This window comes from Camelus bactrianus, chromosome 9, assembly GCF_048773025.1.
Source record: "Camelus bactrianus isolate YW-2024 breed Bactrian camel chromosome 9, ASM4877302v1, whole genome shotgun sequence".
Classification (NCBI taxonomy): Eukaryota; Metazoa; Chordata; class Mammalia; order Artiodactyla; family Camelidae; genus Camelus; species Camelus bactrianus.
This window is the reverse complement of record NC_133547.1, coordinates 15,315,061-15,337,552: the sequence shown is the minus strand read 5'-3', so window position 1 is coordinate 15,337,552 and position 22,492 is coordinate 15,315,061. Positions and strand designations below refer to the sequence as shown.

The following is a 22,492-nucleotide window of genomic DNA, read 5'->3' as shown; positions in this document are numbered from 1 at the left end:
TTCCCACCCCCTCTCCCCTTGGTGACCGTAAGTCTGTTCTCTATGTCTGTGAGTCTGTTTCTGTTTTGTAAATAAGTTCATTTGTGTCTTTTTTTAAGATTCCACATAGAAGCGATCTCATATGGTATTTTTCTTTCTCTTTCTGGCTTACTTCACTTAGAATGACAATCTCCAGGTCCATCCATGCTGCTGCAAATGGCATTGTTTTATTCTTTTTTATGACTAAGTAGTATTCCATCATATAAATATACCACAACTTCTTTATCTAAGTCTATTTTTAGTTTTTTCAGGAATCTATAAGGAGTGTTCCTTTATGTCATAAAGTTAAAACCATTCCCCAAATCCTCCCATCAGCTCTCTCCTAAAGTTCCACTGGCCAAAATTAGGTCCCTGGTGCAAATTCAAACCAATCTCTGAAAGGAAAGAAAATTTGCATGATTGGCTTAAGCCAATCAGAATTTGTTCTCCAGGTCCAGGAAAATAAAACCATCTCTCACTACAACAGTCACTGAAGAAACCACCAGCCCTGCAACAAAATCAGGGCTTCGTATGCAGGACAGATGTAGAAGAAAACACTTATTTGGTGTAACCAACCATGTCTGCCACAGCACCCATGGATGGGAAGTATCACTTGTCCCAGGACTGTAGTAGGTAGTATGTGAGCTACGTAGCCTTAGGCAAGTTGCTGAGACTTGCTAAACCTCGCTTCCCCCAACTGTAAAATGGGACATTAGAACTTCCCATCACAAACTATGGCTGCTTTAAAAGATTCATGTCAAACTCTTGGAACAATCTGGGTTGGGAAAAAGACTGTGGTTAGTTAGTGGGAATGTGGCCAAGTGGTTTCAGTCCTAGGTCTGGGGATCAGTTTCACTTCTTGATCCACCTTTTATTAAGAGTAATTCAGGCCCAGGAACTTTGTCTTCCTGTGCCTGGCATGTTTATTTACTCCATAAATAATTATTGCTTACTCAAACTGCACCAGGCACTAAGGATCCAGGCTAAGTCCCTGTTCTCTTGGAGTCTGCATTCTAGTGGGGGATATGTTAATCAGGATAAATTAGGTTATGCTGTAGAACAAAAGAATTCTGGGGTCTCAGAGGCTTAATATAGTTTGTTGTTGTTGTTGTTGTTGTTGTTGTTGTTGTTTTTGGTTAATGCTACGTGTCCAATGTGGGATGGTCCCTTCGGATACCATGGCTGATGGAGGCTACACCATCTGTAACGTCATTAGCAGCTGCAGCAAGAGAAGAGAGGACAGTGAGTCATGCACTGGCAATTAAATGTTCTGGCCTGGGAGGGATCTACATTACTTTTGTTTGCAGGCTATTAACCTAGAGTTACTCACATAGCCCCACCTAACTCTAGAGGGGCTGAGAAATGTAGGGGAGCACATGGAATATTTGCTGAGTGGTATCGTCTTTACCTTGGGGGAAAACAGATGGTAAACAAATAAGTGACTAATAAAACATCAGGTCCTGGTAAGGGCTTTGAAGGAGAATAAAGCAGGGAGAGAGACCTTTAAGGGCAGACCTACAGAGGATGAGGCAGACGAAGCAGAGTCTGGACTAAGCACACAGTACATGCAAAGGCCCTGAGGTGGGAACATGTTAGGCACATGTCAGTGTACTTCAGCCAGGAACACACGTGTGGCTGGACAACGTTGGATTTGTTGACTAAGTGCAGCGAGGGAAGGCGTGCACGATGGGGAACTGGTGCATCATCTCAGTAAGGAGGTGTCAGAAAAGACTTGTAGAATTTGGTCATGTTTTATTTGACTCGGGCATGAAGTCAAGAAAGTGGGGATTTTCTCTGGATTGGGTGCTATCAGGAAGTGGGAGTAAGTCTATCTTGCCTAGAAGGTGAGAAGAATGGGAGAGGGAGATGTTTCGTATTTTGTGGCTTGGACAATGTCCCTGTTTTGTCTGTGTTGGGACATGATTATGGTGTGGTCTTGGTTTTTTTATTTTATTTTTTTTTAATAAAGGTACTGGGGATTGAACCTGGGACCTTGTGGATGCTGAGCACGTGCTCTGCCACTGAGCTGTTACCCTGCTCCCACTCCTGGAGTGGTCTTGTTTTTATCTTGGTTCATCAGTCATAGAGAGACTTTGTGTAATGCTGGTGTTCGGTGAAATTCTTTCTAGTGACCCAGCTGTGAGTTCTAGGCCAGCTCCTAGAAACACCAACATCCAGTTATGAGTGTCAGGTCAGCTCCCAGCTTCCAAGGGCTGTTCTTCTTTCTCACATTTTTGTGGAGCTACAATGAAGACTCTTCTTGCAATAAAGGCCTGGTCAAATGGCTTTCTCTCTGTGAACCTCAGTTTCCTCATTTTCAAAATAGGGATTTTAATGGTACGGGCCACAGAAGGCTCAAATGGGGATTTGATGAGCTGTTGTAAAGTGCTCAGTCAGTGTTATTACTGAAGGATGGGCAATAAGGACCTTGTCCTCCAAATCTGCATTCTGATTGCAGATTACTGTTGTTTTGTTTTTGTTTTTGTTTTTGTTTTTTAATGAGGGGGAGGCAATTAGGTTTATTTATTTATATTTGGAGGAGGTACTGGGGATTGAACCCAGGACTTCACGCATGCTAAGCATATGCTTTTCCACTTGAGCTATACCCTCCCCCCTCAGATTACTGCTTCTGATCACAGAGGTGCAGACACAGAGGCAGGTCACCATTGTTTCAGCTCCCACCGGCTGAAGTGGCTTCCAGGAGATTGAAAGGGACTGCTGGGTTTTCTCCACTTTCCCCCCTGGATTGGGAGCCACACATTTAGGGATTAGGACATTCAAAAACAACATGCCTACAGAATACAGGAGGATTTAGAAAGTCATTGCACAAACCCAGAGAAAGATGCAAGCTCAGAAAAGATCTGAGGTGAGCTTAAGTGTTCACCTCAGGCCGATCCCCAGCACAGACACATTCTAAAACTGCCACAACAAAACTCCAGCAAACCCTGGGAAGGGGGGAAATATGATTTCCAGAGTTACCACTTAGAAGATTTAAATGTCCATTTTCAACAACAACCACAACAAAATCACAAGGTATAAACAGGAAAGTATCCCATTCAAAGGAAAACAGACAAATGTCTCTAAGGGAACCCCGGTGGCAGACATACTAGACAAAGAATTAATCTGTCATAAAATGCTCAAAAATCAACAGAGACAGAGAAAGACAGAAAAATGATGTATGAACAAAGTGAGACTATCAATAAAGAGGTAGAAAACATAATAGACTTTAAGTCAAAAAAGATTTCGAGAGACAAAGAACATTACATATTAATGAAAAGTTTGATATAGCAAGAAGTTACAACCAATATAAACATTTACACACCTAGTAACAGAACCTCAACATATGAAGCAAACGTGGACAGAATCGCAGGGAGAAATAGACGGTTCTACAATAATGCTGGAGACTTAAATATCCCACTTTCATAATGGTTAGAAGAGACAGATGATATGTAAGAAAATAGAGGACTTAATCAACACAATAAACTAATTAGACCTAACAGACATATACAGAACACTCAATCCAACAATAAAATACCAGCGTCAAGGGGACATTTTCCAGGATATATCATATGCTAGGTCACAGATTAAGTCTTGGTAAATTTTAAATGACAGGTATCATACAAAGTGACTTCTCTGGCCACAGTGGGATTAAGTTAGAAGTCAGTAACACAAGAAAAACTGGAAAATTTACAACTATGAGGAAATTAAACAACAGTCTCTTAAATAATAAGTAGGTCTAAGAAGAAATCACAAGGGGAATTAGAAAATATTTAAAGATGAGTGAAAATGAAAATACAGGGTACTCAGACTTATTAGATACAGCAAACGGAGTACTCAGAGAGAAATTTATAGCTGTTAATGCCTACATTAAAGAAGAAAAAAATCTCAAAATAGTAACCTAACTTCACACCTTAAGTAACTAGAAAAAGAGGAGCAAGCTATACCCAAAACTGGCAGAAGAAAAGAAGTGACAAAGAGTAGAGCAAAGGCAGATAAAATAGAGAATAGGAAAGAAATGGAGAGAATCAATGAAACCAAAAATTAATTTAAAAAAATCAACAAAATTGACAAACCTAAGGTTAGTCTAACAAGGGAAAAAAGACAGAAGACATAAATAAGTAAAATCAGAAATGAAAGTGCAGGCATTACTACTGAGCTTACAGAAATAAAAAGGACTATAAGAGAATACTACGAACAACTATATGCCAACAAATTAGACAACCTAGAAGAAATGGTCAATTTCCTTGAAACATGCATTTACCTAAACTGACTCAAGAAGAAACAGAACACCTCAACAGACCTGTAACAAATAAAGAGATTGAAATAGATAAACAAGTTTATACTATGTAGCACAGGGAACCATAGTCAGTATCTTGTAGCAACATATGGTGAAAAAGAATATGAAAACGAATATATGTATGTTCCTATATGACTGAAGTATTGTGCTATACACCAGAAATTGACACAACACTGTAAACTGATTATACTTCAATAAAAATATATTAAAAAATTAAAATAAAATAAGGAGATTGAATCTACAATTAAGAACATCCTAGCAAAGAAGAGTCCTGGGACAGATGGTTTCACAGATTAGTTCAACCAAAGAGCTAAAGAAGAATTAACACCAATTTCTTCTCAAACTCTGAAAAAAATTAGAGTGGGAAACAATTCCTAATTCATTCTGATACTAAAGCCCAACAAAAATACCGCAAGAAAATTACAGACCAATATCCTTTATGACTATAGATGCAACCCCCCCAACAAAATATTAGCAATTTCAATCCAGAAGTATATTAAAAGGATTATTCACTATGATGCAGGGATGTAAGAGTTGTTCAACATGAGAAAATCAATCAATGTAATACATCATGTTGATAGAATGAAGGGGGAAAAATCACACGATCATCTCAATTGATGCAGAAAAGGCATTTGACAAAATCCAATACCTTTCATGACAAAGACCCCTGGAAACTAAGAACAGAAGGAAAATTCCTCAACATGATAAAGGGTATTATGAAGAAAAATCCACTTCTAACATCATGCTCAATGGTTAAAGATTGAACGCTCTCCCCCTAAGACCAAGGGCCAAGACAAGGATGCCTGCTTTCACCACTGCGATTCAACTTTGTACTGGAAGTCCTACCCACAGCAATCAAACAAGAAAAGAAGTAAAAAACATTCAAATTGGAAAGGAAGGGGTGAAACTATCCTTAATCTCAGATGACATCATCTTGTACGTGGAAAATGCAAAAGAATCCACAAGAAACCTTCTAGAGCTCAAAAACGAATTCAGCAAAGTTGCAGGGTACAAGATTAACACTCAAAAATCCGTTGTGTTTCTATATACCAGCACTGAACAGTACCAAAAAGAAATCAAGAGGGCAGTTTCATTTACAATCACATATAAAAGAATTAAATACTTAGGAATAAATCTAACCAGGTAGGTGAAAGAAATCAAGAGGGCACTTTCATTTACAATCACATATAAAAGAATTAAACACTTAGGAGTAAATCTAACCAGGTATGCTGAAACTACAAATGACTGCTAACAGAAATTAAAGAATATCTAAATAAATGGAAAGACATTCTGTGTTCATGAAATCAAAGACTTAACATTCTTAAGATGTCAGTACCACCCAAAGCAATCTGCAGATTCAACACAGTGCTTACCAAAATTCCAACAGCTTTTTTCAAAAAAATGAAAGCTAATTGTTCATAAAAAATTGCCCTAGACCCTGAATAACCAAAACAATCTGGAAAAAGGAGAATAATGTTGGAGGACTCACTCTTCTGAACTTCAGAACTTACTACAAAGCTACAGTAATTAAAATAGTATGGTAGTGGCATAAGGGTAGACATATAGATGGAATAGCATTGAAAACCCAGAAATAAACCCTTATATATAGGGTCAGTTGGTTTCTGACAAGGGTGTCAAGATCATTTAGTAGGTAAAGAACATTCTTTTCAACAAGTGTGATGGAAAAACTGGATAACCACATGCAAAAGAATGAAGTTGCACTCTTATTTATATGATATACAAAAAAAAAAAAACCCTAAACATTGATCAAAGACCTAACTTAAGAGCTAAAACTATTAAACTTTAAGAAGAAAACACTGGAGAAAATTCTTATGACCTTGTATTTGTCAACAACTTCATAGATATGACACCAAAAACACAGGAAACAAAAGAAAAAACTAGATAAACTGAACTTCATCCAATTAAGCACTTTTCTGAATCAAAGGACACTATCAAGAAAGTGAAAAGACAATTGCAAATTATATATCTGACAAGTGATTACTATTCAGAATATAAAAAGAACTCCTACAATTCAACAACAGAAAACCAGACACCCCAATCCAAAAATAGGCAATGTTTGAGTAGGTATTTCTCCAAAGATGATATACAAATGGCCAAGAAGCAGAAGAAAAGATGCTCAACATCGTTAGTCATTAGGGAAATGCAAATTAAAACCCTGATGAGATGCTACTTCACACCAATTAGGATAGTTATAATCAAGAAAACAGAAAAACAAAAAGTGTTGGTGAGGATGTAAACCCTTGTGCATTGCTGGTGGGAATGTAAAAGGTGCATCAATGTGGAAAATAGCTTGGCAGTTCCTCAAGTTTAAAAGTAGAACTATCTTATGACCTAGTAATCCACTCCTAGGTATATATCCAAAAGAACTAAAAGCAGGTTATCTGTACACCAATGTTCATAGCAGCATTATTTCCAATAATCAAAAGGTTTCCACCTTTTTCTAACTCCACCAAGTATCTAACAACAGATAAATGGATACATGTAATGTGGTATATGCATACAATGAAATACTATTCAGCTACAGAAAGGAAAGAAATTTTGATTGTTACATACGTTACAACATGGATGGACCTTGAAAATATGCTTAGTGCAATAAGCCAGACAGAGGACAAATGTTCTATGTTTCCTCTTATATGAGGTACCCAGAATAAGCAATCTGATAGAGAAAGAAAGTACAATGGAGGTTACCAGGGGCTGGGGGCAGGTGGGAATGGGAAGTTATTGTTAAACTGGTACAGAGTTTATACAGGGGATGATGAAAAAGATATGGTGTAAATAGTGGTGATGGGTACACAGCAAAGTGAATGTCATTAGTGCCATTGAATAGTATATTTACAAATGGTTAAAATGATTAACATTACGGTATGTGTATTTTACCACAATAAAAGAACAACAATGGTGAGGAGGGATGACGTGACCCGGCTGAAATTTTATAAAAAGTGGTCAGGGAAGGTGTCACTGCAAAGGTGATCTTTAAGGAAGCCCTAAAAGAGCTGGAGGACCAGGTGGCCATCTGAGGGAAGGGTATCCCCGCAGAGCGAGTAGCGAGGGCAATGGGCTTGAAATGGGAGTCAAAGGCACATTCCGGAACGCAGAGGAGACCAGGTGGCTCTAGTTGACTGCGCCAGGGGGAGAGTTGTGAGGTCAGAGAGAGATCAGTCCCCTGTATTTTGATTTCTGCTGGGAGTGGGAGACACAGGAAGGTTTTGAGCAGAAGGTCGTGATCTAACTTGGGTTTTAACAGGTTACGGTGGAATGAAACATCCCTGGTACCTAGCCAGCCAGCCAGCCAGGGACCAGTTTGTGACTTCCACAGAGAATCCTTCGAACTCCAGAGTTCCCCAGGACGCGCTTCCCTCGCCGCCATCGGGGGGCAGCAGAGCTACGTTGAGCGCCATGCGTTCCGGGAGCCTAGCCTCGCCCTGGCCCGCCCTCGGCGCAGGTGGCCCAGTCCCTAGGAATCCTTAGGCGGAAATCCGTCCTTAGTCCCGTGCCTCCTCGGCCCCTTTAAGAGCCATAGTTTCCGGAGGCCAGACCTGGGGCGAGGGAAGCCTAGGGGCTAAACCAAGAGTTAGGAATGGCGGGGGGGGGGGGGTTGGGGGAAGGGGAAGGCCGAGAACACTTACTAAGTAGAATTCCAACTTTTCCTGGGCCCACTTCTCCTCGGGCGTCCCTAAGGGGGCACACTTCCTTTCCGAGAACTTCGCCAGGTTCTTTACATCATCTAAGTGAAAGGCACAAGGGGCCTGCAGTGCCTCCGGCCACCCGGACTGGGGGAGTCACGGGCCAGTGGAAAAGTCAGGCGCCACGGACAAGCCTCTTCCAGCCCAAAGTCCGCTTAGACTCGCCCCTCCCGCAGGGTGTACCTAGGCGGGTCCATCGCCAGCCAGGGAGAGGGGTGTGGGCAGAGAGGGAACAGGTGCGCGGCAGGGTCCGCCTCCTTCAACAGGTGAATCACCCCAGTTGAGTCTCGGTTCTCGTGATTCATACTCCGCTCGGCATGACTGGAGCAGGAGGGGGCCGGACGGGATCCCTGGGCTGCAAGAGCCCTCCCGGCGGGCTGGTCACTTGGTTCTGACCCTCGGGGCTGGAGTGCACCTGGGTCAGCCCACTTCCGGGGAGGGAGGTGGAGGAGCCCCTCCTCGCCACCCACCCCCTAGCCCTGCCCTCCGTTCTTGTCCTGTGTACCTGGGCCGATCCATTCCTCAGAGCGCACGGGGGGTGGAGTAGCTAGGAGATCCATAGTGGGTCAAGCAAGTTTCTCCCCGAAAGCTGGAAGCGTGCTCTTCGCCCACGATGTTTCCTCTCATTAAAGTCTTAGAACAGGGTAGGGTGGGCGTGGAATAGGAACAAGGAACGGAAGCGGGAAGGGGAGGAGCAGGTACCCCTCCCAGGCTTGGTGCGCGCCGCGCCCCCTACCCTCCTGGTACCTGGGAGTGGACGCGCGGGCCCGACGCGCCCAGACGGCTGCGATGGCGCCTTCGGCCCGCCGCCTCTCCGGGGGGCTGGGCTCCTTTCCGGCCACCCCGGGCTGGGGCGCGGTAGTCCTCGTGTGGCTCTTTCTCAGCACCGTGTGCACAGGTACGGAGAGCGGGGCCCCTGGTGCCGCGGAACGGCGGGAGGGCACTATAGAAGGGCGATGGATGGAGTTCTACACCGCCGAGGAGGCAAGAGAGCTGGGGGGAGGGGGAGCGCATAGACTAAGCCCTCCTGATCCCCGGGGTCTCCGGAGATCCCGAGTGTGCCAGGGTGAGAGGAATTCCCCTTTCGCGCCTGAGAGCGCTCCCCGCCCTTGTTCAGAGATAACAGGAAGTGAAACTCCCGGGACAGCGAACCCTAGAGCGGGAAGAATGGGACTCTTTGTGGGATAGGGGTGAGGGACCAACCGAGCACTGAGAAAGGCCGGGATGGGGACTTGGGAGGGCGCCGAGGTTTCCAAACCGTGGGGTAACAGTGAGAGAGTACTCCGGGGCTGGCTGAGACGACTCGTGGAGGGAGAGATCAAGAAACAGCGCCCAGGTCTCGGGTGGGTGCGGTATTAGGAACTCCCTACCCCTCCAATCCAACCTATCTCGTAGTGGGGAGCTCTGAAGTATCTGTGTGTAAGGGTCTGGTGGGATGGACTTACGGACTTTGTTGGAAACTGGCAAGCTTTCACCTGGATTTGATGTTTATTTGGGTTGGGGTGTCAGGAGGCCTTTATCTTTCAGCAAACAACTTGTGGCGTGTTCATTAGAGAAGGCTTTGGGTGGGGTGAGGTGGGAGGTTGGTAGAGACATTATGGGAGCTGTAGCTACTTTATGGCAAAGCTGTTCAAACAACTCCAAAATCTACCCCACCTCCCCACCACCTCAAATTCAGAAAATCCAGAGTAACTTGGGACACTTGGTGGTTGTTTTTGAAGGGGGGCCTTGAGCACTGTGGGCTTTGTTGAGGGGCCATTTGGGCTTCCCTGTACAGGCCACAGAGAGGCCCTTTCCATGAGAGAATGGCCAAGGGAAGAGGCGACTGGGGTGGTTCAGAGGCCACACTCTTGAAGGAGGGACAGACAGGATGTCCCAGGAATCTGGCTGTGGACCTCGCACTGGCCACTTCAGCCCCCTGGGTCTATAAAATGGGCATGATTATCAGAGCTGCCTCACTGGTCCTGGGGATTAAGGAACAATGTGTGTCAGGCGCTCTGTAAAACCGTACACTTGTAAATGTCAAGGTGGTGACTGTGATGTTGTGCATTCCTGCTGAAGCACTTCCTTGAGCCCAGCGGCCCCTGCTGACTCTCTTCTTGTCCTCAGCTCCTGCTAGCGCCATCCAGGTGACTGTGTCAGACCCCTACCACGTGGTGATCCTCTTCCAACCTGTGACCCTACCCTGCACCTACCAGTTGACCACGACCCCCACAGCACCCATCGTGATCTGGAAGTACAAGTCTTTCTGCCGGGACCGCATCGCAGATGCCTTCTCCCCAGCCAGTGTGGACAACCAGCTCAACGCCCAGCTGGCGGCTGGTAACCCGGGCTACAACCCCTATGTGGAGTGCCAGGACAGCGTGCGCACCGTCAGGGTTGTGGCCACCAAGCAGGGCAATGCTGTGACCCTGGGAGACTACTACCAGGGCCGGAGGATCACCATCACAGGAAGTATGTTGGGTGGGGAGTGGAGAAGGCAAGGGGCTGGGCTGGGCTAGCTTGGGGAGGGGGTGGCACTGGCTCCCCCATGCCCAACCTGAAGTCCCCACCTGGAAGCTTGTCAGTGCCAGGGTCTGAAAGGATTGACAGAGAGGGAGCCTTCCTTTACCCATCCATCCATTCCTATACTTATTTAACAGCAAAGATTTATTGACTACCTAATATATACACCAGGCACTGTCTGAGGCCCTGGAAATACAGCAGTAAACAAAATCATCAAATCCCTTCCCTCCTGGACCTCGAATTCTGGTGAGAGAGACAGACAAGATAAACACACTTGCCATCAAGTGCTTGAAAATAAAAGTGGTAATGAAGAGAGAGGCAGGGGTTCTATAATCATACTGATGATACCAGCAATAATGAGTAAAATTTATATAAGTAACAGCTTATTAAGGGACTCCTATGCGCCACCCTCTAATCCAGGCTGACGTGGGTGAGCTCATTTAGACCGCAGTAATGGAGTGAGTGGATTCTAGTACTGTCATCTTACAGAGACCCAGAGAGGGAAGGTGACTTGCACTGGGTCTCGCAGCTGGTGGGATCCTAAGTCAGCCACTTGGGGCCTCGTCTCCAACCTCGTAACCCTTTGCTTGCCCAGGGAGGTCAGCAAAGAACTCACCAAGGAGGTAACAAGGGTGAACCAAAGGGGTGAGGAATTTCAGTGGAGAAAGCTTCTGACTTGCCAAGTGCTTTACATACATTCTCCCTTTGAGTCCTCACACCCACATATGACACTCAGGACAGCTGAGGCATAGAGAGGGCAAGTAGCTCTTGTGTGTGTTGGCGTGCAGCCAGGCAAGAGCTGGATTTGGGTTTCGAACCCAGGCTGCCCTCAGAGCCTTTGTCCTTGACTGTAATGCTGCCTGCTGATAGGAAGTTGGGACTAAGTGAGGGGTGGTGGGGAAGTCACTCGTTCATTCATCCATTCATTCAATGTTTATCTGCCAAGTGCCAGATGCTCTGGTACTGAGGATAGAGCATTGATCAGGACAGCTGACATCCCTGCCCTCAAGGAGGCGACAGTCTCATGGGATGAGACTGGCAGCAAACAAGCAGATAGAGTAAGAGGATTTCATAGGGTACTAAGCGCTACAAAGAAAGCAGACCTGGGTGTTGTGCTACGTGGAATGACTCAGGCGCCCACCTTAAGACCGCTGCAAATGTGATCTGAAGAGGAACCGGGGCTGACAAATCTAGAGGGCAGAGAGGAAGGTGTTGGGCAGCAGTGGGCGAGAGATGAAGGCTCATCTGCTTGAACAAGGATTAGAGTTTTCATCGTGGGCCTGGGGACAGAGAGGGGCTGGGGACAGAGAGGGACAAAGAGGGGCCTGCATCCCCTTGCAGACCCTAAGAAACCAGGCTGTGGAGTGCGCTCCTTCCCTCCGTCTGTTGTAGACCATGGACAGGGACCCAGCCTGTCAGTCCTGTTCCGGGGAGGGACCAGCCCTGCTGGCCTTGAATTTCTATGGGCAGCTCAATCCAAAGCATTCTGCTCTTCTTGAGGATAAAAGGCTTCTGGCGCAGTGGGTGGGGGATTTGGGGTTCAACCTGTACAGGCCCTGACCCCACAACCCAGGGACCTCTCCAGCCTGGACCAGGCATGAGTGGGCGGCCCTGCAGCCCTGTCAGGACAGCTCCAATGCTAATGGAATCACGCCTCCTCTGCTGAGCCCAGGACTCCAGGGGGACCCTCCAGCTCCATCTGGGGCAGACTTTTCCCCGCTCCAGAGAACTCAGGCCCAGGTCTTTCAAGCTGTCTTGACCTGGGCCCATGTTTGATACAGGCCATGATTTGTAAACATCCATTGTGCGTGTGGCCTCTCAGGAAGCCCAGCAGCCGTGGGTGCTTCCTTCGTTTCAGCTTTGCGGATGGAGAAAAGCGGAACTCCCTTGCGTGTTCCTAGGGTCACCAACTGCCTGGGTTTTAAAAGTGAAAGTCATCTTGGGCAAAACAGAGTGGTGTCCCTCACCTCGGTTGGGTCCTGCTCCCCTTTCCATCCTTCCCAGCTTTGGGTGACGTGGGCACCTGGATAGGGGCCCCATTTCTACCTCTTTGGGCTGCGTGGGGCCCACATGCTGCCCACCCGGTGGCGCTGGACCTGAGAGCCCGTAGGACCCCTGAGACCCCGAGGGCTGCCTCTGCTGTGTGCAGATGGGGAATCAGAGGCCCAGAGGGGTGGAGGAAGGCCCAGCTTCCCAGCCAGAGACCCAACATCGTCTCCCTGCACCTCAAACAATTAGAGCAGTGCCCAGCCCAGGCGGTGTTAGGACCAGCTGTAGACCGGGAACAGGGTGCGCCTTGCAGGAAGGAGGTAGGCCCAGGCCTTAGAATTGATCAAAAGAAGCCGGAAAGCCATAGTTTTCACAGATTTTGAAAACATCACGCAGGCCAAACAAAACGCATTGAGGCCGGGATCCGGCCCACAGGAGCCCGTGCTGTGACGGGGCTGCCTCCTCGCCCACCCTCAGCTCTGGGCTCTGGCATGTGCAGGAGTCTGATTTGAAGATATAAGTGGAAAAGAGGATGGGCTGAGAGTGGGTAATGGAGAATCCAGAGGATTGGGGAAAGTAGCTTAGAGTTTTATGATGATTCTGTGAAAGAATACTGGTAAAGGGACTGAGCACATAGCTCAGTGACTGGGGGCTGGACGTGTGACCATGGCGGGGGTAGCGGAGAGGTCGTGTCCACTTCTCCCTGTCTGCTCCGAAGGTCACCTTACCTGGAGGCCTCCCTGGATTACTTACACTCGCACAACCCCCACCTCCACCCTGGAGGCTCTTCCTGTCTGACCTTCATACTGCTTATCGCCCCCTGATCCGTGATATGTTTAAATTTTTTATTTGTCTGTCTTTTCCAGGTAGGAGCTGAGCTCCGCAAGGGCAGGGATTTCCAGCTGCTGTCTGCAGCAGTGGTTCTCAAACGTGCGGGTCTTAGGCCTCCTCTCCACTCCATTACGGACGTCCTCCAAGAGCTTTGTTTTTATAGCTAGAAAACAGAGAGAAGGTTAAAAAATATTTTAAATGACAATCATGAACTCTATCAAGTAATACAAATAACATTTTTGAGAAAATAACTGTATTTTCCAAAACAAAAAATTTAATGGAAAAGTACAGCATTGTTTTTCTATTTTTGCCCATCTCCTTAACATCTGGCTAAATTGGAGGAGCTGGGTTCTCAAAGCTGCTTCTGCATTCAGTATGTCATGATAGCACGTGCCCGTAGCCTCTGGAAAACCCCATCGTACACTCATGAGAGATTAAGCGACAAAGGCAAATACCTCACTATTATTACGAAAATAACTTTGACCTCAAGGATCCTCTGAAAAGGTCTTGGGGAACCCCAGGTTCCACGGGTCACACTTTGAGAACTGTTGCTCTCTAGTATACCAGGTGTCTCAGATACTGCCAGGAACATCGGAGGCATTCAGTAGTCATGTGTCCAGTATCAAATGACAATAGCAAGCACCTATTTGAATATAGCCAAGTGCCCAGAATGCTAAAGGTCAGGAGAGGAGGGAAGGGGTCCATTTCCAGTTCCTGGCCAGGCCCTGGGGACTCAGCAGTGACAGAGACACACCAGGTTCTGTTTGCCTGGAGCCCACATTCTCCTGGGGATGGAATTGCAGGCAGCCAGCCCCTAAGCCAGCTGGTATAATTCAGCTGTCGGGCTGAGAACACAGAGCAGCAGAGGGAACAGCGCGAGCGGAAGCCCAGGTTGGGTAAGCCCAGTGAGGGGGACAGTGAGGAGGTGGGTAGGGCTGGAGCCTGGTGAGCCAAGGGGAGGGGTAGGGCCGAGGCAGGTGCAGCAACCAGTGGCCTGATTAAGCCAGGGAGCTTGTGGGCCAGGGCGAGGCATTTGGAATGGGGTCGACAGATGCTGAAAGGAGGTTTTTCTATGGATGTGAGGTCTTCTTTCCAAAGAAGGAAGAAAGCTCTGTATCTTTCATTCCTTCAGCAACTGGCCAATCCTCCAGTGGGGCTGAGGACTGGGGCACACGCACGGAGGCTGCCCTCAGAGCTGGCCTGGGGGAGGGCAGCTGGGAAGCGGGTCCGCAGGAGCCAGAACGGTCGGGAATTGAGCTGCCGTGAGCTGTGGGGCTGCTCTGGCCTGTTCCTATGTCCTGTCCACCACCAGGCCGAGGTGGAGTTGCCCAGCGAGTCTCACCCCGTCCTGCGTGGTGAATGCCCGAAGGGATTTAACTAATTAGGGCTTGAGGAGTCAAGAGGAAACCGGATGTGCTGAAAGACTTTCATTACTGGCATCATTGACAGGCTCCTTGCCCAAGGGCTGCTTCAGAGGGGAGCGTCCCCAAGCCCCAGGACTGACCTGGAATGTGGGGGCTGGATGGACTAGGGAGCTGGTCTGTCTTTCCCTCTCGCACCCCCGCCTTCTCACGCCTGGGCGTCTCCTGATTCCTGGAACCTGGCCTATTTATCTTTGCCTCCTTATCCTGGGTCCTCACTAGGCTCTGGGGTGGGTCGTGCCAGGAAGCTGAGGGGTGGCACAGGAAGGCCCCAGAGTGAGACCGTCCCAGCTTCACGCCGATGAGCTGTGCAATTCCAGGTGGATTAAATCATCTCCCCAGACCTCTTCTACACTAAACAGGAAAGATAACAGTACCCACCTCACAGGCTTCTTGAAATAACCCATAAAGTTTTGAGATCAGAGTCCAGGAGGCAGCTCGCCCTCGGTGTGAGTGATTGAATTCTCACTCGCTCCATCTGCAGCCCCCTTCCTGCTGGGCTCGAGGTGGGAGGACTCCGGCCTGGCCTGGGGTCAGGCGCCCCCTGCCCCGTGGTGCCCTCACCCATCTCCTCCTGATGCAGATGCTGACCTGACCTTTGACCAGACGGCTTGGGGGGACAGCGGTGTGTACTACTGCTCGGTGGTCTCGGCCCAGGACCTCCAGGGGAACAACGAGGCCTATGCAGAGCTCATTGTCCTTGGTGAGTGGGCTGCGCCCTGAGGGGTGGGGGCGGGGCCTCTTCTGCCTTTTCTGTGCGTCTGCCCTCCGGCTCTGGGCTCTGTCGCCTGCTTTGCTCTCCCTGCACAGCACCACCAGTCACTTGGGCTTATCTGTACCCTGCACCCCTGGCAAGGACCCCACCCCCCCCCGCAACATTTCAAATAAGCCAGAGCCAAAATAGGAATAGTGAGAAATGGGGACTCCACCTCATCCCAGTCTCAGTTTTTAAAAACATAGCAACAGTCAGCGTTGATCGGCAGTGAGCGAGGAAGATAAATGGTGTGTATGACTGAGAGGAGGCTTCTGCCCTGCAGGGATGGCACTGTGTGGCTTGTATGGTTAGGGCTCCCCTCAAGCAAGGCTGCCTCCACATGCCCAGGGAGGGGCAGGCTGGGGGACCCACCAGTAGCCCCCACCTGGTTGTGAGGCACCCCCTGCCACGTGTGGAAGGGATGCTGCCATTTGCTGGATGCTCTGTTCTCAGCCAACACATATAGTCCCGAGCGGTGTGCGCTATATGTGAGGTGCTGTCGGGCCGCACGTTGCCATCATCACAGGCGTGATGCACGGTGATGCATGTGTGAATGAGCACACATGACAGGGATCATGCAACAGAGTTCATGCCTGGGTGACAGAACCCATGCAGCAGTGACCCAGAGAGCTCTGTGCGTCCTTTGGTAAAAGGCACAATCTACATCAGGATGTCTCAAAATTGAGTTTCAGGACCCACTGACACAAATGGAAACCGGGAAATTTTTAAAGCACGAGGGACACAAGTGCACAACTCATCACCACCAGAGGAGTGACACCAACACGTGTCACGGAGCCTCTGGAAAGCTCCCCTGCACCTCTAACCAGAGGAGGAGTACGAGAAGCGAAAACAATGGCTTAGTGCTATTCGGAGAGTGGCTTGGCCTTGTGGACAGGACTACACTTTGAGAACCGCTGGTTTACGTGCTGGAACCCCTCCATGGGGCGCTGAGCTCCGGATAGAGCTTTGCTGGTGTAGAGCCGCTGTGCAGGTGTCCCCGAGATACGGTGCTTGTGGGGAACAGAGGGGCCAGTGGCCCAGAAGGGAAGGCACTAGCTGGGCCATGAAACTTGCGTAGGGAATCCTGGTGGGCAGAGAACCAGGGCCATACTGTGACGTTTGTGGGCTGTGGTCACATTTGCCTTCATGGGACTTCCTCTGGATTAAGAGAAAAGTATTTTATGATTGCATTGCTATAGAGACAAGTCATTATTATATATTCAGTATTATTACATTTTTTTCCTTCAGAATTTAAAACACATTAAAACATTTTCATGGGCCCTGGCATATTATGCCTGCTACGCCTGATGGAACAGGACTGGCCCTGTCACCTGGGACAGGCCCTGAGGTGATGGGACCCGTGTATGTGGAAAAGATGGAGAGCCCAAGCTGAGGTCGAACCTTCAGAACCCATCGTGTATGTTCTAGAATGCTTTGGGGGCAACAGAATCCCCTGTGGCGTGATGAGACACTTAAATTTCCAGAAACCTTCTGGAAAACAGCAATCACATGGGGTGGGGGAAGGTGCAGGAAACGCATGCTAGGACCCTCCTAGGCCACCAACCCCATCTCTGCTGCAGGGCACACCTCCACCCTGACGAGCCTGGAGCTGGGCTTCAGGAGAGGGGCGGCCTGGGTGGCCCTTGCCAGCATAATCTGTCTCTCTTTTGTCCCTCCAGGCAGGACCTCAGGGGTGGCTGAGCTCTTACCAGGTTTTCAGGCGGGGCCCATGGAAGGTACGGGGGTGGAGTCCCCCACACACCACTGACTGCTTCTGTCTAAGTATCCTCCCCTGCCCTAAACAGCTCTCGCTCGGACCCCACTAACCCCGCCTGACTCCAACTCTGTAGCATCTAGTGATGCTGTGGGCTGGTCCTCTGGGCTGGGCTGGGCTGGGCTAGCTGATGAGGAGCTGGGGTGTAGGCAGGGGGCTCATGTGACTGGTGCCTGCAGTGCTCTTCTGGGGGTTGGGATCTGGGCAGCTGGCTCTCTGTCCCCTCTCAAGGCTATAGCTTGTCTTACTCTGGACGGGTTGCCTCTCGTTTACCGCCTGGTCTGGATGAGCCCAGGGCGAGTTCCCTAACTCTGGGATTGGCCTGGGTTGTAGAGGAGTGGGTGTCCCTCTGCGGCCCCAGCCTCCACGTAGAGAATCCAGCAAGGGCTGCAGCTTCCCCAGCAAGCTTTGCAAAACGCGCCCCCCCCCCCGCCCCAGCTCTGCACCGTCCCCCATGCCTGTGTCCCTGCGCCCTCCCAGTCTTCCCAGCTCAGGGCCTGTCCTCATCTCTCTGCAGACTGGCTGTTCGTGGTCGTGGTCTGCCTGGCCGTCTTCCTCGTTTTCCTCCTCCTGGGCATCTGCTGGTGTCAGTGCTGCCCCCACACCTGCTGCTGTTATGTCAGGTGTCCCTGCTGCCCCGACAAGTGCTGCTGCCCGGAGGCTCGTAAGTGCCCCTCGCGTGTCTGACCCCACTTGGCCTCCCCCTGGGTCCAGAGCCACTCGCCAGTCTGGAGGTTATGAGGGGAACAATTTGGGAGAAAATAGGCCAAGGAGGTCCTGCTGTTTTAGATTATCATTTAGATACTTCAACTTTTCACTTTTACTTTTGATCTATTTTGAGTCTTTCCTTCTGAAAAGATAATCTCTGCATGTGGTAAAAAAAAAAAAAATAGTACAAAACATTCTTTACTGGAAAGTAAAGCTCCCTTTAAAAACAAACTGAAGTGGAAAAAGGTAAGAAACCAAACGAGGTTTACAGCCCCACCAAATTTTTGCAGCTTTTAACAACTCACACCCACACAGGCACTCCAGCTTTCCCACGGATGCCGCTGAAGGACATACCTGGCACGTCCAAGTGGGTCCCCGCAGGGCTGGGATGGGACGAGGGACCAGAGATGGCAGGAGAAGAAGCCAACAAAACAGGGTGGGGAAAGGGAGAGTCTCCCTCCTCCTGCTGCCCCATTTCCCCTCCTCAAGGACGTCAGTGCGGCCAGTTCCCTGTGGCCTTCCAGAGGGCTTCCGGGTGAACCATTGCCTCTGCACTCAGTTGTCCGGAAGTTTTCATGACTGTTTTCATCAAGTCTGAGGTGGAAGTTTACACTGGTCACTTCTTTATATTCAGATATGTCTGTTCTCTTGTCCCTTGCGTTGAGAGCATCTTTCTCTACTAGTTCTTAGTGAGGGCACCTCGCCTTTTCCCTTGTCATTGTCAAGTTCACCATATCTTTGGTGGATGAACAGATGATACATCAACAGCTGGAAACAAATAACTTTACATGTTAGGAGCACCTAGAAGGTGAGAGACAAGAGAGGGGCTCTTCTCACAGCCCCTGCTCATTTCTAGGCCAGCAGTGAACAGGTGGCGGAAAGAATTACCCATGTATCCAGACTGAGGTGCGCTGGCATACAGATATTCAAGGTGTCCACGTGCCGTAACTCCAGTGTAACACAGGTCAAGTAAACTCAAGGCACTTGTTGCAAGCTTGGACAGGTGGGGGTGTGAGGCCTGGCTGGACACCTTACCTGTCTGGAAGCCCAGTGAGTGACCTCCCCTCTCAGCCCTAGTTTCCTCTGTAAAATGAGGCCATAGCAGAGCCTGCTGTACAAGGTGAGTTGGGATCTGGCGAACTGCTGTGTCCGGCATTCATTGTGGGGCTCGGCCTGCATAGAGGGCTCCATGCCCACTGGCCACTGGACTTGGCCCCTGTCAGCGTCGGTGATGACCGAGGGCCAGGATGCAAATCACAGCCCTGTCCCTCCTACCATGTGACCTCAGATGAGCAGCCTGTTTTCCCTCTCTGCAAGGTCCTGGAGTCATTGGGGGGGGGTGTCATGAGCGTTAAAGGAAGACTGTGTGCAAGGGCCCAGCATGGGGCCACAGCTCGGTGCGTGCAGGTCACTGAACTCAGCGGTGGGCAACCTGCTCATCACCATTAAAGTACCATTGCCCTGAAAAAAGAAACCCACTGCTCTCCGGAGGCCCGTGCTGGCCTTCCCCTCTCCCTCTCGCCATTAGTTGAGAGCCTCTTGCTTCTTGCTCAGGTAGCGGGTGTTAATCCACTTCATGGGTGGGGTAGGAGCCCCAAGGGCTGCAACCAGGTTTGCAGTTACCCCACTAATTAAGGCTGGGACCAGGACTGTGAATGCCTGTCCCAGGCCCCCGTTTCCTCCATCCTGAGACCCTGTTACCCCAAACCGAGGTCCTATTAACTCCCTGCCGGAGGCCCTGTTATTTCTGCCATAGCCACAGCCCTGCTGGGCTGATCTGGTGCAGCAGCTCCCACAGCTCATTATAAAACAGCAGATCAACTGAGCACTCTGAACCTTCTGCTTCCCAACTGAATCAGAGGCGAAAGGAGCTTTCTGAGCCCGTCTCCCCACTCCACCTTCCTGTCCCAGGAAGAAAGCGGCTTGCCCAGGCCCAAGACTTGGCTGCATCAGAACCCAGCCTCTTGCCCGGGAGGGAGGCAGCGAGGAGGATTTGCTCTTGAGCTGTCAAGCCTAGAACCGGTGGAGGGAGGTGGGCGGGGTGGGCGGGGTGGGCGTGGCCCTGGCCCCAAGTTGGAAACACTAGAGGAGATGCTTTGCTGCTTGGCTGAGGCAAGTGAGCGTTGAGGCTCCCAGGCTCCTGCTTCAGACTGATTCCCATCATGTCTGGGTTTGGAAGACCCCGTGGGGGGCACCCAGCAGGCACGAGAGGGGAGCGGGCATGGGATCCCCCTGCTCCAGATGATCCATTTTTCTAGAGCAGGGGTTCAGCTGCCAAAGGGACTGCTTGATTCTAGCGTGTGGGTCCAACACGTGGGCATCCCTGCCCCTGTTGCTCTGTAAGAACGCAGGCCTGGGGTGGCCACGTTTCATGGTAAGTTGGCAGGAGAGTTGGGATTTTATGTAAAACTTTGTCAGATGTTGGCAAACCATTATACAGTCAAACCAACCATACTGACCTGTCAGACGGGCTACGGGCTGCCAGTGTACACCCGCGTCCTAAAACTTCCGTGAGGAATGACACAGGTGTGGACTCAGTGAAGCTGATTTCCCCTCGCCTCAGGGACCCTGCAGAAACCACCCAAGCACCTAGGGAAGCTGCTCAGCTGGTGGGGCAGAGGCCTTGGGGGGAAGAGTAGGGAGAAAGCACATGTCCCTCCACACCCTCCTCTATCAGTGAAGGGCATTGTAGCTCTTGGGCCTTCTCATGCTTTGTGTCCTCCCCAGTGTATGCTGCCGGCAAAGCAGCCACCTCTGGCGTCCCGAGCATCTACTCCCCCAGCACCTATGCCCACCTCTCCCCTGCCAAGACCCCGCCCCCGCCAGCCATGATTCCCATGGGCCCTCTCTACAACGGGTACTCTGGAGACTTCGACAGGAATAGCTCAGGTGAGGCCTGGGGGAGCCAGGAGCAACAGGGCAGGGGGTAGGCTGGGCATTTGGCCATTAAGGGGTCTGGGGCTGGAAGAGGGATTAGGGGCAGGGGAGAGCAGGCTGGGAATTCAGGATTTTGCTCCAGATGGGCAGTTACTGACAGCCAATCTCCCCCAGTCGGCGGCCACAGCTCCCAGGTACCCCTGCTTCGTGACACAGACAGCAATGTGACCTCTGGTGAGAACCAATCGTTATGAGGTTGGACATGCCTGTAGAGGAGGGGGCTGGGTCAGTGTCCATTCTCCCAAACTGATCACCTCCATCTCTTGTCCCTAGAAATCCGTAGTGGCTATAGGATTCAGGCCAACCAGCAGGACGACTCCATGCGGGTCCTGTACTACATGGAGAAGGAGCTGGCCAACTTTGACCCTTCTCGACCTGGTCCCCCCAATGGCCGTGTAGAGCGAGGTGAGCAGGTGCCTTGGGGTCTGAGGGATTCTTGAGGGGGTTGGGGGAAGCATGTCTTCCTGATACCTGCCCTTGGGATGCTTGCTCCAAATCCTAGACACAATTCCTCATTCTCTACCATCATTACAATGAAGTGCACAGGATCCTGCACATCATCACTCAATAGATGAGAAGCCTAGGGCCCCCTAGAGAGTGTATGAGCCAAGTGGGTGACATGACTGGACCCCAGGGCTCCTGCCATTAGGTCCTGATCTCCTCCCACCAGTAAGTGACACCTTCCTTCCCTCCAGCCATGAGTGAAGTCACCTCTCTCCACGAGGACGACTGGAGATCCCGGCCTTACCGGGGCCCTGCCCTCACCCCAATCCGGGATGAGGAATGGGGTCACCACTCACCCCGGAGTTCCAGGAGGTGGGAGCAAGAGTCCCCCAGGGAGCGGCCAGAGAGTGGCTGGAGGTCCGGGCGGCCCCGGGCTCATTCTGTGGATGCTCTGGATGACCTCACCCGGCCCACCTCTGCTGAATCAGGGAGGAGGTCTCCCCCAAGTAGTGGGAGGAGGGGCCGGGCTTATTCACCCCCCAGAAGCCGCAGCCGTGATGACCTCTACAACCAAGACGACTCAAGGCACTTTCCACACTCCCGGGATCCCTACTACGATGACTTCAGGTCTAGAGACCGCCCTCATGCTGACTCTAGAGCCCGCTACCCTCGCTCCAAGGACCCCCGGGATGATGGCTCTAGGTCTGGGGACCCCGAATATGATGGGCGGTTACTAGAAGAGGCCTTGAGGAAAAAGAAGCCAGCAGAGAGGAGGCCTTACAGGGAGGAAGAGGAAGAGGAGGAGGCCTACTACCCTCCAGCGCCTCCCCCTTACTCTGAGACTGATTCCCAGGCCTCACGGGAGCGCAGGCTTAAGAAGGTAAGTGAATAGCCCTCCCTGGCTCTAAGAACCTTTCTGGACCCTCTTCTCCAGTCCTCCTCAGCTCACAGCCTTGTTTCTTTCTTTCTCCCTTGCAGAACTTGGCCCTGAGTCGGGAAAGTTTAGTCGTCTGATCTCAACGTTTTGTAGGTAGCTTTTGTACTTTTTTTTAATTTGAGGGAGTATTGATGATCTTCCCCTCCTAAGACTAATAAAACTTATGATCACAA

General features: G+C 50.0%; 1 protein-coding gene, 1 long non-coding RNA gene and 1 pseudogene across 3 annotated transcripts; 1 reads left to right on the top strand and 2 right to left on the bottom strand.

Annotated features, from left to right (window-relative positions):
* LOC105065029 (protein FAM187B pseudogene) overlaps positions 1-8,579 on the bottom strand; it is a 15,452-nt pseudogene extending 6,873 nt beyond the window's left edge.
* On the top strand, positions 8,534-22,492 carry LSR (lipolysis stimulated lipoprotein receptor). 2 transcript variants are annotated; one of them, XM_010950080.3, is made up of 10 exons: positions 8,534-8,917; positions 10,129-10,473; positions 15,349-15,468; positions 17,199-17,255; positions 17,811-17,957; positions 20,729-20,890; positions 21,053-21,112; positions 21,212-21,343; positions 21,634-22,262; positions 22,361-22,492. In XM_010950080.3, the coding sequence occupies exons 1-10, from the start codon at positions 8,809-8,811 to the stop codon at positions 22,394-22,396; spliced, it is 1,797 nt and encodes a 598-aa protein (XP_010948382.1). In that variant the 5' UTR covers positions 8,534-8,808; the 3' UTR covers positions 22,397-22,492. The 2 variants fall into 2 exon arrangements, with proteins under 2 accessions (XP_010948382.1, XP_010948383.1); XM_010950081.3 differs by lacking the exon at positions 17,199-17,255 and having other exon boundaries at positions 8,535-8,917.
* LOC123615359 (uncharacterized) lies at positions 13,345-20,723 on the bottom strand. Its single transcript, XR_006722932.2, has 3 exons — positions 18,356-20,723; positions 15,147-16,677; positions 13,345-13,507 (listed from the first exon to the last, which is right to left on the bottom strand). It is a non-coding gene; the product is annotated as an uncharacterized LOC123615359 (long non-coding RNA).